Source organism: Clinocottus analis, unplaced genomic scaffold, assembly GCF_023055335.1.
Source record: "Clinocottus analis isolate CAN_PGR_092001 unplaced genomic scaffold, fCliAna1.0.p SCAF_12, whole genome shotgun sequence".
NCBI lineage: Eukaryota > Metazoa > Chordata > Actinopteri > Perciformes > Cottidae > Clinocottus > Clinocottus analis.
The window spans coordinates 6,880,442-6,897,228 of record NW_027175843.1 but is presented as its reverse complement, the minus strand read 5'-3'; the positions used below and the strand labels follow the sequence as shown (position 1 = coordinate 6,897,228).

Below are 16,787 nucleotides of genomic sequence, written 5' to 3'. Positions count from 1 at the left end.
TGAGAAAATATTAGAAACACCTGTTGAATACAGGTTAGAGTTACAATTCAACAGCACAGCTGGCAGTGCTGGTCATTGCCAGTTGAGGGTTAGACCTGCTGGCATTGTGATATTAAATTGTTCTCTTAAACATTTTGAGAAATGTCTCTGTATCAGAAGAACTAGAGAGATCTGATTTAATTAAACTGGCTAATTCAATCTAAACAAGAACAGCTAGCTACTTTTTTCAACCGTGTTAAATAATACTTATATCAACAATGTGTGTTGTTTTATTGTGTAAACAGAAAAATAAAGAATTTATTTATGTTCTTTGCATTTTCTATTTAGCAAAGTATGTAATTTGATTTTTAATTTCATATACAACTGTACTGGTTACTAACATGAAAGCGAGGGTTTAGTTTCTGTGTCTACGTTGTGGATCTTTCTGAGACTCTTGTATTGATTTTTATAACACAAGCATTTAAATACATTATTATTGAGCCATTTATGATTCTTATAGAATCTTGGTACCATACTTTTTGTGTGTTCTTATAACATTCAATTAGTGTCAAATACATTTTCTTCATATTTGATATTAGAGTTATATTATTTTCTGAGACGGCAAGTGTTGAAAGGAAAATTGCGTAGAAATCAAACCACTTTGCAGGTAGAACGGTGGTAAAAGTCCCAACAAAACAAATAGGATTTCAAGGCATGGTGTTATATGGCATTTTTTAACTTCAATAAAATGGGTAACCTTCCAGGTTTATCTGAGCTGGTAGACTGTGCACTCAACTTTGAGTTGATTTCCTGAAGCTTTCACTTTGACTCCAATGTCCAATCATTGCCTCAACATCCTGCCCACCATTGTCTGTTGTAACTTAAAATGTAATAGAAGCATACTGTTAAGCAATGTACTGTTACCTTGAGTGATGATGTCAGTGTACTTGTCTGGTCTCTCATGCCCAACTACTGTATCTGCATTACCCATGTTAATGGACACTCATGAGTAAATCCTCCGCAATACAAAACTTTGGTGTTAAAATGAGTAACTTTCCTGCATGTGAGGGTACACTCACTCACGCACGCACGCACACGAACCCCCTTGAGATGCACCATGTCATAAGTGTGTTAACAATAGGCACAATTAGACATAACATTTAACAAAAAGACAAAAGATCATTCATAGTTAGAAAAGTATTAATATCAGTTATGGAACATAATTATAATACAATTCAAGGTTGTATTATTTACATATACAACTGATTCTATGATTAAAATAAAAGACATGTTTAAACAAGAGCAAAGATGATTTGGATCAAATATTTTAAGTATTTGATCCATATCATTCTTTCGAAAGGAGTCAGCTGAGGTGTTTCATGCCTCTAATCAGGATGCCTCCTGCGACCCAAAAAATGAACTGTATTGATTTGAATGAACATGGCTGGATTTGAACTATGTTGTAATAGTTCAATTCAGTTTATTTTATCTAGCCCAAAATCACAAATACTAAATTTGCCTCGGAGGGCTTTACAGTCTGTACACATAACATCCACATAAAAACTGAGCTTTCATATTCCATCCATCCATTTTCCGCCGCTTATCCGGGGTCGGGTCGCGGTGGCAGCACACCCAGCAGACCGACCCAGGCTTCCCTCTCACCCGCAACATTTTCCAGCTCGTTCTGGGGGACCCCGAGACGTTCCCAGGCCAGCCGGGAGATATAATCCCTCCAGCGTGTCCTGGGTCTTCCCCGGGGCCTCTTTCATATTGTTTTACATAAATTTGAATGCACAATTGTGTGAAACAGATAAGACTTTAATTCTTAGCTTGCAACACAACAAGAATATCTCATCACAAACATTTTTTTCCAATTCTCATGACACTTTCAGCAAATAATGCAGCATTTAGACATTTACCTGTATATGTAGTTTTCTGTTCCTACCACATTCAACTTAAACACTGAGTGATTACGTTGGATCTTTCTGTCAACAAAACAGCAGGATGATATTGTATAGGCAATCAATATATGTATATTAACCAAAGAGTTTAGATTGTATCATTACCACCAACTCAGCAGTTCTACAGAGGTTCTTTGTGTTTTTCTAGCTTATTGTTTTGATTTTACACCCTGCCAAGACTGATTTGGTTTCAGTGTCAGTGCTCTCATCAACCTCATTTTCATCATTAGCAGCTCTTATAAGTGAAAAAGCTTAAAGAACCCACTGTAAACCATCTGCTCCGCCAATAGTAACGTATGTATCTGTGCGTGTGTTTCTACGTTTTTATAATTGAATACCTAAGGAAAAGATCTATTCCATTCAGCTGAATATGTAAAGCAGTACCACTCCCATTGGTGCACTTGATAAAAAGAATGCCTTCTTATTCAAGGTAGATAGGCAAGCCAGATTTATAATAGGGTCAAATGCTTTTCAGTAATAGGAAGTGTGGTGGCCATTTGTCTGATAAATCAAAGAAAATACAAAAATCAAAGAAATGAAGCATTGAAGTGATGAAATCAATGATGTATTAGTAATTGGGTTTTAGTGCTGTAACTACCAATGGATGTAACATGTTAAGTAACGTTCTTCTGATTATTATTAATATTCATTATTATTACTAATGTATTTTTCATACTGGTATTATATGTTAACGGTTCCTTTAAGGGGCGTTCCAGGAAGTATGCTGTTGCGGCTGAGGAAACTTCCCGGAGTTTCGTCAATCCCAGACTTTGAGGAAGTGTCAAGCTCGTGTTAATGTTGTCCAACAGACATGGCTGCTTTGAAGACAAATATGTTCGGGGACTCTTCGCACTCTGTGAAATAACGCGACCACGATGCTTTTCAGTGTCCTGTGTACTCTAATCGCCGTCCATGGTAACGGTAACGTGAAATTAGTTAACGTAAACAGTTGCTTTAACATAGGATACTTCTCCGTTCAACATAGGATACTTCTCTGTTGTGTGGCAACGCCCTGTGTGTGCGCATGTGCTAACTCAAGCTAACGTTCGCTAACACCCTCTCGGGCACGAGTACGAGCAGCGGCAAGTCCCTGGCAAGCAAGTGCCAGTCAGCCAGGTGCCAGGAAATAGCATAAACTTAGCTATATAGGCGACTCAGCGAGGAGTCTGAGGCACCTCCGTGACTACTGCCCCCTACTGGTGGCACCTAACGTTACCTGACGACTGGTTGCAATGCAACTGGTATTTTAATTTTAAAAAATCTAACAAGTGGCGAAAATTAGTTTCCTCCATAGGGTGACCGAGCTCCTGTTTATCTAGGGTTTAAGATCTACGTGTAGAAAAAAAGTGTACCGCTCAATTAATGAGAATCTATATAGTTTTGCAGTTATAATCGCTGTCACACTTGTGACAGGTGTGCATGTTCTGGTGGATGACTCTAGTGGTTCTCTTAGACAAACAGTGCCGTCTCCTAAAAATTAAGTCTCATAATGTAGAAATATTTTTTCCTGTCAAAGAAATCTCTAAATTATGTCTTACTGTTATACCACCATAAATTGATTCATGAAAATTCCCCAAGTTGCAAGTGTTTGCTCTAAAGTGGGCAGATTGACCCAATCAACAATAGAAGGGAATATAAATATAGTCTTGTAGTGTCAAACATCATCTTCTCATCCGCTGCTCTGTCCGTATCCTGTCCTGTCCTATGTGTCACAGTCCTGTCTGAGGTACCACCAGCACCGCCACAGAACGCCCATGTTGACAACTGGCTGCTGACATGGCATCCCGCCACTGAGGCCGGAGTAGTCAACTACACTGTTGAGTACAGCGGGTAAGGTCTGATGGTTGTTCTCTTTCAGTTCGTCAGTCTGCAACTTGCATGAGAAGAATCGGAAAGGTTTGTCAGTTCCTGTCTTGTCTGGACACGTCAGACAATTCTTGAATTATCCAATCTTTCTGTCGCAGTTTCATTTCATATGAACATAAAATGAAACTGCAATATATATATATATATATGTATGTGTGTGTGTGTGTGTGTTACATAAAGGTTATTGCCATGATGATTCTAGACTGATAGTAGATCTCCTGTTCCTTTTCCTCAGCTTTCTCAGCGATGTGTGGACTGAAGTACCAGCATGTGTCCATATACCTTTGAATTCCTGTAATGTTATTTCCACCAAAGCGGAGGACAAGTTCAGCTGTGTCAAGCTACGTGTGCAAGCGGAGAGACGGGGGCTGACCTCGACGCCAGTCAAAGCCTGTAGCAGAAATGGTAAGAACAGGGCAGTGTGCAGCAGCGTAGCAGCTAGTGCATTCTTCGTAACAAAAGCTCTAAATGCATGTTGGGATCGATGCTGTGGTATTGCTGCTCATAATACCCTAAATGTAGCATGAAGCTAAAACACACATCAGGACTGTCATATATATTACCACTGTGTGCTGTGAGTGGTCAAATATTCAGGATTCAGAAGTGAAGGACTTTGGTCCCAGTCCTCTACAGTTTCTCTTTGTAGTGTTTGTGTGTGACATCACCATGGTCAGCCCAAAGCAGGAGTACCACTTTGAACATGGCCTAGTTCTAAATAAGTGAATTAACTGGTGTAAGGCAGCACACCAGTATCTGAACAGGTGTTATACCAAAGAGCTGAACTTTGATTTGAGCCATGATTTCTGCTTTTACAGAAACTTCTGTGAAACTTCTGTAGCTTAGGGGGATGAGAGGTCGTCCCGTTACCACAAGGTAGCCGGTTCGATCCCCAGTCTCCCCACAGTTCACACGTCAAACCCCTTAACCCCTCGTTGCTCCCCGGGCGCCTCACAGGGCAGCCCACTACTCCTTCATCAAGGATGGGTCAAATGCAGAGAAGAATTTCCCCAAGGGGATTAATAAAAGTGTATGTTTCTTTCTTTTAAATAGGAGATCTCACAGTATGAACCGATGACAGATGGTGTATATCTATGCTTATGTCAACACTGGTATATATTCTGCTTGTCCAGGTGACTCTTGTACTCCAGACTTCAATCTCACTGCGGTCCCGGGTTTCCTGATTGTAAATTTGAGAAGAGACCACATTCTGGCTCGGGAACATGCAGCGTACATCAAACACAGGGTTTATTATGGCAAGGAGGGAGAACCCCGGCAGGTGAGAGGAACCATGTCAGTTTAGCAAAATACATAGGCTGCTGCTTCCTGTTGCATGCAGGTGATTCAAGACCGTTTACACAATGCTGGTGCATGTTGGAAATGCTGCTTTCTTCACTAAACAAACAGCTAAATATCTTTTTCTTTCTGTCATTTTGGTCAGCGAACAACACAACTGTTGATCACAGCCAACTCATAGTCATGTAGTGACCTGTTTACCAGGTAGCAATACTTAATAGTTGTGACGGCGTCTGACAACCTAAACATTACACATTATTGTCAACAGATGAATTGACTGATGGGCAGGATTGGCAGGAAGTTGTCAACAATGCCAACTTTGTTTGTCTAGAAGGTTATTGTGGAGAAAACTATGGCTGCGGTCCAATAGTCCAAAAAATGACCTCCGAACGTCTAACCCTAAGCACTTTTCCTCGACCTCTGTGTAAAATATCACAGGGTCAAGGAAAAATGGTAAGGAGAATTCACGAGGAGTTAGGACAAGACAACCTGTTTAGAGGATCCGACTTCACTTTTACTTACTAAGCTACCTAGTTATGATGCAACAGCAGGCGCATGTTAGTGAAACTACAATGTTCAGAAAATGGACTAGACAAAAGCACATCCTAAATACTTTGTCTGTGTTGTGTCATGCAGACAACATAATAAATTTGGAAAATTGCAGGTTTGCTCAGCGTTCCAGAGGTTCACTTCACATTACCTGTGATTATTAATGTCTGAACATTAGAAGCTTTCACCTTTTGATATTGCAAACAAAACAAAACACTTTATTGTGAATTATTTATCTCTCAAGTCAGCTAATGTCTGACCTGATGTGTTTGATGTCCTCAGTCCAAATTTGGAAAATTTCTCCCTTTTCATAATATTTGATACATTTTCTTTCTCCATTCGTCAATGTAGGGTTGCATTGATTTCAGCCACTTCCTTGTAACAGCCTTTTCTGCTTGTTGCGTGAAACATTTGCACCACTTCCGTATCATTCATTCCATATTTCGGAGATAATCTAGATAATCTAAACATGTTGTGTGTTTGGATATTAATTATAATATTACTAAGAGTATTTTCATCATTCCTGTCCCTCCTGTGTCTAAAGCTACAACCAGGTCCTGCTTGAAATAGTGTTCAACTTGAAGCTATTTATAGAAATCCTTTTGTTCCAGACCGTGTTGTTTCCACAAGAATTTTGAGCTCTAGATTATTCACTTGAAAATAAATGTATAATAATTAGCGAGTCCTTTTGCAATTCATTAAAAAATGTTAAGCTCAGATCTCTTTGGAACACACTTCGTACCGTAAGCACACCGTAACAGTTTAGATGAAGCTAAACCAAATCTAATCCACGTCTCTGCTGACACTTTTCAATTATATAATGATCCAAGTTTTCACGATAATAACCACAATCCTCCCTTTATGCTACTGGTCACGAGTGAAACAGTATGTGTTCAGTGAATATGTTGTATTGTAATATGTGTTGTTTTTATTCCACTCTTCAGTATGAAGATTCTGTGGCCTCATTGACCATCCACAAGCCGCAAGAGGGACAGCGCTACTGTGTCGAGGTGCAGTACATGTACGAGGATACGCCCATCGGACTGGCCACCTGTACTCGGTGTGAGGTCATCCCTAAATCGAGTAAGATCATGCTTGTAGTCGCTGTTGCTTGTCTTGTTTTGTCCTCCTAACAGCTAATGGTTTCATGGTTAAGACATCCATCACAGTAAACATTCATTCCCATAATGATATGGATAATCCAACTTCACTTGGTGATTTCTTGCAATGTAGTAGGTGGTGTTTGGCAGTGGACTCTTTAATATTTTTATTTCTTCCTTGAACACACCAGGAAGAAAGAGTTGAAACAATCTTTGCAGATGCTGTTGGGATGTTATTATCACCACACTGACTTTAATTAAAAACAACGTTTTTAGTTTTTTGTATATTCTGTTTGGTATGTCTCACTTTCTCCACCATTTCAATTGAATTCATTATATTTATTTGGAGAGCCTCAATGTGATTTACAGAGAAGAAAAAGAAAAAGAGAAGAAATCTTCAGAAGAGCAACAGAGGAGGATCCTCTATCAGGATGGACAGAAGCAATAGATGTCATGTGACCAGAATAAACAATGTAACAGAGTTACAGCACATTCAATGCATAAGACAGAAATTATTCATACGAGTAATAGGCATGATAAAAAAAAAAGTGAGTTAGTAGTAGCATTAGTAATAGCAGAATATATATAATAATAAATTATAACTACTGATAATAACAGCAGTGGATATAATGATGATGGGAGCAGTAATAGTAATGTGAATAATAATGATCGTAGCAGTAGGTGTCAGGCAGGACCAGGGTCCAGATAAAACCACCATCCATGTAAGGAGACAAAGTACAAAGACTACAGAAAAGGAACAAAGTCAGTGATGTGCAATAATGGGGCATGAATTCATAAAGAAGATAAAACTATACATCTCAACATAGCTAAATGCATATTGTGTGTGTGTGTGTGTTTGTTCTCCCAGGTACAGACTCTAAACAATCAGAGATAATAGTAGCTGTGGTGTTCGTCGTCCTGCTCGTTGTGATGCCCGTGCTTGCATACGTCCTCATCTTCCAGCGGGGGATAGTGAAGCAGTGGCTGCGTCCTCCATACCACATCCCAGAAGACGTGAGCATCGCCGCCGATGAATACATTCACCACACAGGCCCTTACCGAGCCGTCTTACCAGATAAACCAAGCGCATCAGTTTTTCAGTTCATTCCCTTCCAAAAAAGCAAATTCAACGTAGTTGACGCTCAGTTAACACGGCAACTTATGCTGGAAACTAACCTGGTCCATCAGGCTAATGTCAGGCTAAGACTGAGTTGTTGCTCAACCAGAGTTTCTGTAACTCTGATGAGACAGGGAAGCAAAGATTTTAACTCAGACTTTCTGGAGGGATGTCATTATTTTTACCTCATTAACCACTATCAATTCATTTAAGTTTATAGAAAAAATCTGCTTGAATAAATAATAAACTTAAATCAATCAATGATAAATGAAAAGATGTGGACCTACATACGCATTTAAATATATGGCATGTGATATCAAACGTTATGCTTCTGCTACATAATTCATCTAAATTACCCAAATAGATAATAATAATGAAGTAGTTAAATCCAGTTGCAAAAAAATATAATGGCCACAATCAGTATCCAAATCCTCAATTTTCCTCAGAGGAAACCACGTTTTAAAATGTTTAACGATGTTATAAAATTATAGGTTTAATATCTGTTTATCTTTTTGAAGGTATTCCAACGAACATAACCTTTCTAGGACTCTGATTACTGTCATCTGACTCCACAGTGTTCAATCACAGTGTTCATTATCATCTAAAGTAAACTGCTTCTCTCAGTCTGCTTAAGAATAGTGTGAACACTTAAATATGTTGACAACTTGAGCCTGACTCAAATTAGCCCAAACTTGAATTGATGTCTGCAATTGAGTTCCAGTTTCCAACAACTTTCTAATAATAGTGTTGCCTGTTTTTCTCTTCCCTCTAGTTCTTTCTTGAGCCATTTTCTAAGAATCACCTTCCCATCTCCAGCCACACAGAGGAGCACTGCCATGTCATTTCTTCCATTTCCCGAGAGGAACTCAGCGAGTGAAAGCAGCCGCCCTCCACCTGCTTCTGTGTGGCCTCCATACTCTGCTGTGTGGGGATCAGACCTGAGGATCGACCTGTTGAGAGACTCGGCAACCTCCTGTCCTGACCCTACATATCTATATCTGGTCTGTTTCTCCCTGAAGCCGGACATTCCGCTGAGATGGATTTAGGATCAATAATCGGAGCCACCCCCCCTCATCCGTGGACTTAATAAGCTCCACACTGCTTGTTATCCCCACTCCTATTGGATGTAATATAGGAAATTACACTGAGGTCCAAAGTCAGGAAAAATTTTCAGATTCACAGAAATTTGAGAAAAATACCTAGATTTGCATTTCTGCACCGTTTTAAATGAACTGAAATACTTCTAGATTGCAATAGAAGAAAGTGTGAAACTGTGAAGTAAGAAAGAAAGGAGCACTGTGAGAGTGTAGTTCTGTCACATTGTTGAGCGCTTAAGTCTCTGGCAGATATTTTGAGCCCTCTATGAACTCTTTCCTTACGTCAGCATTAGATGCCGACTATGCCTAACCCACAATGTGACGTTAAACACGCAGTTACCAATAGCACAATGGAGACTTTAAAAAAAGGTAAACTAAGAGGTACGTGGGCGTTCAGCCTGATAATTGTATACAACAACATTAAGGAATAAAGATTGAACATAAAACACATGAAATTAGAGGAACGCAAGCTGAAATTATATATAATTTTTTGACAGTTTGATTTAAACGTTTTGACAAAAACAAGTAAATAGATTATTTCATACGACTTTTCATCTTGTGAGGAAAGAGCCTTCAAATCAGGGAATACATTTGTCAGTCATGATAAGTTATGACAACAAAATGGACAAAAGAAGCAACGACATTTGCACAGAGTTTCATATTAAAGTCACGAACAATCCATCATACTGAACTTTATTCTGGATTGTTCTGTTAATGCCCAACCACTCTGGATTTTCTGGCTATCATCATGTTGCTTTGGTCAGCACCACTGTTTTCTCAATCTCAACATTGCCCAGAGGAAATTATGTCTGGATCCTAAACTTTGAAGCGATGAGTTCAAATCCTTTGCATCAGTTAGAATGTTGCAGTTTGACCCTGACACAATAAATTACTTTTTACACTGGAAGCTTTGTGATTTGGGCTCATAAACAAGCACCTGCCATCTCTTTGAAAACCAGCTGGCTGGGTCACAGTCAACTACTTGTGTCTTTTATGAAACCGTCATTAGTCAGGTCCCCTAAATCACAACATGTTTTGTCTTTGAACACCTTTCTGACCCTTGGAAGCCCTGTTCATGGAACATCTGTTTAGTTTTCAGTTTGAGTTGCTCAAAGCATTAAACCATGTCTTCAGAATCACTTCCCTCATCATCCACACAGTGTCAACCATCTCTGTGAGGGCTATGTCTTAAGGAGAAGTTCTCAGTGTCCCACTCTGGACACTGAGAACCTCTGTTAAAAAAGGATCAGCTGACCTTTTCGGAGACGGATATCCCAAACCTGAGAACAGTAAAGCTCTCGGCATGGATTGATGTCGCTAAAGGTAAATGAGAAAATATTTTCTCTATTTTTAGTTTTCTTTTTGGAAAACAAGAGAACTGTCCCTTTTTTTTTTTTAAACAAATAAAACTCTTTAACCCGCAGCATAAAAGGGAAATGTTTAGTGACACTCATGTTATATAGATTAATTACACAGGGTGATATATTTCAAGAGTTTGTTACTTTATTTTTGATTATAGCTTACGGCTAGTGAAAACCCCAAATTCACTAACTCGGTAAATTAGAATATTTCATAAGACCAATTAGGAAAAGAAACTACTGAAAAGTATGTATACTCTACAACATGCACTCAATACTTGGTTGGGGGTCCTTTTGCATGAATGACTGCCTCAATGCGGTGACACATGGAGGGGATCTGCCTGTGGCACTGCTGAGGAGGTTTGACCTTCAGCACATCTGCATTGTTGGGTCTGGTGGATCATTTTTCTCTTGACAAACATTCTCAATGGGGTTTAGGTCAATCAAGCCCAGTGATACTGTGGTCATGTACTAGGTATGAGTACTTTTGACATTGTGCCAGATCCTGCTGGGAAATTAAAGCAGCATCTCCATAAAGCTTGTCGGCAGAACTCGAACAAACAAACACACCTCTCCTCCCCTCTGAACCACCCAAACTCTCCCACGATCACCCTCTTTATCCTCTCCCTGTGATTTAATTACTTTAAAGTGTAAAATTATGTATTTTTGACATAGTTGCATTACCACTCAGCTCATACTCTTCCCCTCAAAGTCCCAAAAGGAGACAATGAACGGTCATCAAAATCAAATGGCATATGAACTGAATCATGACTGAATGCCCGCTTCATGCTCAGGAAAGAGTATCACCATCTCTTCATCGTGGTTAGCGAGACCAAACATTTTAGAATCACATTTCTCAAGTCAGAAACTATAGAAATGATCCATGAAAGTATAGTCTTAACCTTTGAAGCGCGCTGGCCGGAGTACTAGTATGAGGAGCATGCACTTTGCTGTCATGGTGCATACATTCAATGGTGAACACCAGATATATAAAAAATAGAAAGAAAAGCGAAAAAACACTGAATAATAGCTCCCTTATGTATATATATATATATATATATATATATATATATATATATATATATATATATATATATATATATATATATATATATATATATATATATGTGTATATATATATATATATATATATATATATATAGTTGTTAACAAGCAATGGCAACATTTAAATGCACAAATTTAACATAACAGTTTTTCCCAATGGAAATACAGTTTAACACAGTTCTGCTGACAGTACAAAGTACAACGTATACATAATGACTGTTCAGACAATAGAATTATAGAACAAAACTATGATTTAACTACTTTAAAGTGTAACATTATTTTTTGGAGCTGTGAACTTAGTTCAACATTTTGAATGATGGACTATGAACTGAACTAGTTCATGTAGAAAGTGAACTTTCTCAACACTGTTTGTCATTACATAGCATATTGATTACTTGGTAAACTGAAGCCATGTTCATTTTATTACCAAGTTTATTTGTATACAGTGGACTTTTTACAGCAGTGAGAGTAGGACGTATGTATGTCCACACAAAAGTACACCATCACCTTGATTATTCGTGGATTTCGGAATGTCAAAAAAGTCATTTTTAAAAGTTGTATTATAAATGTTTGCATGCATGTCTGCTTATGACAAGGTAAATACAGTTAAATTACCCTAAAATTCCCGTTAATTCCTGTATATTCCCATTTATTCCCGTGGAAAGTTTCCAACTTTGAATATTCCCGGAATTTTGCAACTCTACCCGAGCGACCCATTAAAAACCAGTTGAGAACTACTGATATAAACAACCTGGTTTATGGTTTTAGTACAGAGCTACTAAATGGTCTCTTTGATCAGTTTCAAACAATGTCTTTGTTTTATGTTGATTATGGTTTATATGCAGATGATAATGTAATTATAAGAATATGCCGACAAATGATCATGAAACAACTGTGTGAGCTGTGTTGAAAATATGAGCAGCCATTCATTTACATTGTGAAATCATCTTTCATGAAATACTGTTTAAGATGTCTTTTAATGCCATAATGAGTAATACTAATCAATTCGCTAAATCTATTTTCAGATTACATTACATTACATGTCATTTAGCTGACGCTTTTATCCAAAGCGACTTACAATAAGTGCATGTCAATCCATAAGAGCTCTTGAAACAGGGCGTCGTCATAGAGTCATCCAATGGCCAATTTCCACCTTTACCCGGAAGCAGCACAAATTGGTAATTCCTGAGGAGTCTCCAAACAAGTAGGTATATTTGTTTTGACAAATTACCATGAAAGTAGTGGATTTATGTAGGAGTATTTGTTTGCCATTACTAAAATTTCCCTTTTGCGTTAGTTTGTTTTGCGAGTAGGAGATTTTCACCTGCGAAGCTTTGCGCATGGCTTTGCGGAGGTGCCAGAAGACATTTCCCTTGGGGTCATGTCTACTCCTCGGGCCGGTGCAAAGCTCTTGAGAACAGAGGTGCTGAATTCTGTGGTGCCGCGTGCCGTTGTGATCGCTCCGAGCAATAATCTGACGGCAACAACTGTGGACCAGGTTGGAAAGGACTTCAGAAAGCTCCTTTGGACTGTTTGCGCGATATGGCATGAGGTAATATATTTTATGTCCTATACATTATGTCGGTGTGTACTTTTTTAGGTTGGGTATGGTATTTGGAGATAATAACTTACTGAACATCTATTGTGTATTTGTAGGTTGTGGTGGTGGATTTCCCTCCAAGACGCCATGTGAATATGGATCTGCAGGAGTTCTTGCGACAAGAATTTTGTCGTGTGGCTGCATCTGGAGGTGTGTTTAAAGAGATGTGATTTATGAAGAGTTGCATGTGTACCAGTTATATGCATATAATGTTTCCATAATTTAATTTATTTTTATTTAATTAACATGATTTTTCCTTGTCGTTTTCAGGCATCTGGTACTGCTGTGTTGCTGAGCATTTTTCCATTGTCCAACCGTGAGCTGTGGTGCAGAGATGGCGTGAGTAAATTATGATGATAGATGTTATGTGCAAAAGTGTGACAAACATGTGTTTGTAGATTATAGCAAGCAATTCATGGCAGATTCATATTTATTCTCAGGTTGTCTATGTGGAAAGTAATTTCTCTATTATTGAATCCATTTGAGTGGTCCATTTGAGTGACAATAAAGGTACGCCCATTTTGGCAAAGTGCATCTGGTTTGCTGCCAGGCCTGGACTGGGACAAAAATTCAGCCCTGGACTTTTTGGTCCAGACTGACCTACCACAATCCGCGTGTAGATACTATGCCAACTTGGTCCGTTGATGTACTGTACATATAATCACACAAGCCCTTAATAACACTACTATACTGAATAATACCCATAATATAATCAATGGGTCAGCTTGAGGTCTCTCTGGTGAGAGAGATGATGTACTGGGCACAAACTTGGACGTGAAAAGTAAAGAAATAGTATTAGGAATTACGGAATATGTTTAAACACCCCTAATATGTATGCAGATGTTTAATTGTTATTCAGTGTGTCATTAGTTTTAACTGTATTATATCAAATGGGTCATTGTCTCCTTGTCTCGTTTGATGTAATTTAATCTGAACATTTCCATAAATAAGTGTTCAAAAAAAGAACAGCAAGGACAATAAACCATAAACATTGACAAAAAAAATAGGTAAAGCATATTTAAACAAATTGGACAGTGGGCTTGAAGAAATTATGTAAAGTAAAGTTCATAGACAACGTTTCTGAACATTTAGTGAATGAGTGTTTATCCACAACATGTTAGCTAGCACACACACCTGCTATCACCACCACCAGCCTCCTCCTCCCTCCTTCCTGTACTACCGTTGCGGCGGGAGCCTCACTTTCACTGTGTGACGACACCTCCTCCTGAGAGGGACCCGCCGTGCCCGGCGCAGCCAAAGCCCCGGAGCCTCCGGCTCCGCCACCGCCGGATCCCGCAGCAGCAAACATGTTTATTATATTTCTGCTCTTAGCAGCATCAGTTGCGACTACTAGGCCTATCATAGGACCACTGGGCGCGTCTACCGTGTCAGTTTACTCGCTTGACAATGCGTCTTTACGTACAAAAAAAAAAAAAAATCAGCCACTGCCATACCAGCCCAAAACTGACCGGCCCACCGGGAAAACTCCCGGTACTCCCTATGGCCAATCCACCCCTGTCTGCTGCCCATGACCACCTGCAAAGGATTGTGGCTGAGAACCTAGTTTCTATTTACTTGTTCAATTTACATGATTAATGTTCAATGTTGTGGTACTGGAAGTCGGTCAGATTTGTAATATATATATATATATATATATATATATATATATATATATATATATATATATATATATATATATATGTACATGTATATGTTGTAGCGTGAACGGAGATCCCAAAAATGAAACTTAAGTCTGTTTCAACTCTGTCGTGTTCTGAATTAAAACCAAGGTAGCGTATCCTGAGGCCCCATTTACACGAGGGAAAAACACATATATATTCATGCGGTTTGGCCTTTCATTTACACTAGAACAGAGATTTTATCACGGAAAATGATCATTTCTAAAAACTCCGGCCAAAGAGGAGATCTATGAAAACTCCGTTTTCGTGTTTGCGTGTGCACTCGGTCAAATGGAGTTTTAGGTCCTCAAACGTCACCGTATGCGACTAAAAATGCATCACGTCATATATGAGCGTCCTCTGTTTACAGTTAGCTTACTGATCACGGCGCTCGGTGGCGTATTTATGCAGGTTCATGTAAACAGGAACTTTTTGGAAAACGATCATGTGTGTACGACGTTATTTTTGAAAACGGAGGGGCAGAAATATTTGTTTCCGTAAATACCCGGCTATGTGTAAATGTTGTGCAGACACTGCATAAGTGCAGAAATGGAGAGAAGAGGTTTTTTTTATAAAAAGCAAAATGTTGTCTGCAAACAAAGCTATTTTATGATCTATTCCACTTTCATCCGCTATTCCTTGAATGTGTATATTTTGGCGTATAGCTTCTGCTAGAGGTTCAATACACAAAGAGGACGGGTGACAGTGAATCCCCCTGTCCCACGCCCCTCTCCACTTTGAAAAAGTCTGAGCAGTACCCATTCACTCTGACTTTTGATCTTGGGTCTCTGTAGAGCAAGCTGATCCAGGTAACACATTTTTCTCCAAAGCCCATTTCTATTAGTGTTTGTTCCAGGAATCCACTATATCAAATGCCCTTTTGGCATCTAAACTGAGAAGCAATGAATGTTGTCTGTTTCTTGACGCTATTGATTGTAAAGTTAGGGCTTTTCTTATGTTATTTGTTCCTTGGCGGCCTAAGATGAATCCTGTTTAGTCTGGTTTTATTAATTTTTTAAATATATTTTTGGGTTTTGGTAGCCAGGATTTTATAGTCTACGCATTAGAGGCTTATTGGGCGGCTTATTGGGCGGTAGCTAGTACATTGTAAGGAATCTTTTCCCTCCTTATGTATGACCGTAATGATGGCTTCAGACCATGATTTCGGTGGATCTCCCGTTTTTCGTACATAATTATATACTTTGCATTGTATAGGGTTGAAGTCATTCACAAAGGCTTTGTAACATTCTCCAACAAATCCATCGGTTCCTGGCGATTTCTTGTTTTTTAATTTAGCAATGGTTTCTTTAACTTCATCTTGTATGATGGAATCTACTCATTTGGTTACTTTCTCATTTGATATTTTGGTCATTTTAAGGGTTTTTAAAACTCCTCTATTTTCTCTTTCTTTGATTCTTGTTTTGACTCTTATATAATTGTTTACAATATTTTGCAAAAGCATCTGATATTTCCTGAGGCGCAGTCTCCAGACTGTTAGAATCAGGGTTTTGAAATTTAGGGATTGCACGGTAAGATTGGGCTTTCTGGAGTTGAAAAGCCAGCAACCTGCAAGCTTTATTTCCCATTTCACTGTATTTTCTATTGATATACCTGAAATACTCTCGCTAGTATTGTTAATTTAAATTCAGTTCCTGTTGTTTCATAAGTCTTTGTTTCTTTATTCTTGAACCTATCGAAATAATTTCCATTCCTGCCATTCCTGCGTCCCATAATATTGAGGGAGAAACATTACCATCATCGTTTATGGCAAAGTATTCACAGACCGGATTGTATTTCTTGTTTGATTTGAGTGTCTGCCAACAGTGAGACATTGATCCTCCAGTATCTAAAGTGATTCTCTAATCCTATATTTATTTTCATAACGACCGGACCATGGTCGGAAATTGTAATTGGTTCGATTGTACTTTCTTTTACTCGAATGGGAAATCTTTCTCTCCCGGGTGAAGATGTCGCCAGACATCCACTAGGCCTAGCTCCTTCAACATATCTGATAAGTCTTTAGACATTCTAGACCGGGGTCTTATTATTGGTGGTAGTCTGTCTAAATTGGCGTGTACAATTGAAGTCTCCTCCTATAAGTTAAATCCTTTCACCTTCATCAG

The 16,787-nt window shown here is 38.8% G+C and overlaps 1 protein-coding gene and 1 non-coding gene across 3 annotated transcripts; one reads left to right on the top strand and one right to left on the bottom strand.

Moving 5' to 3' along the window:
- The first annotated feature begins 2,683 nt into the window (after positions 1-2,683).
- Positions 2,684-9,157, top strand: ifngr2 (interferon gamma receptor 2). Of its 2 annotated transcripts, none has more exons than XM_068572476.1 (7): positions 2,684-2,855; positions 3,656-3,770; positions 4,042-4,211; positions 4,937-5,082; positions 6,593-6,731; positions 7,617-7,762; positions 8,638-9,157. In XM_068572476.1, the coding sequence occupies exons 1-7, from the start codon at positions 2,816-2,818 to the stop codon at positions 8,740-8,742; spliced, it is 861 nt and encodes a 286-aa protein (XP_068428577.1). In that variant the 5' UTR covers positions 2,684-2,815; the 3' UTR covers positions 8,743-9,157. The 2 variants fall into 2 exon arrangements, with proteins under 2 accessions (XP_068428577.1, XP_068428576.1); XM_068572475.1 differs by having other exon boundaries at positions 2,684-2,861.
- Positions 9,158-11,002: 1,845 nt separating this feature from the next.
- Positions 11,003-11,219, bottom strand: LOC137783383 (small nucleolar RNA U3). The gene has a single exon (XR_011077328.1). It is a non-coding gene; the product is annotated as a small nucleolar RNA U3 (small nucleolar RNA).
- Between the last annotated feature and the right edge of the window lie 5,568 nt (positions 11,220-16,787).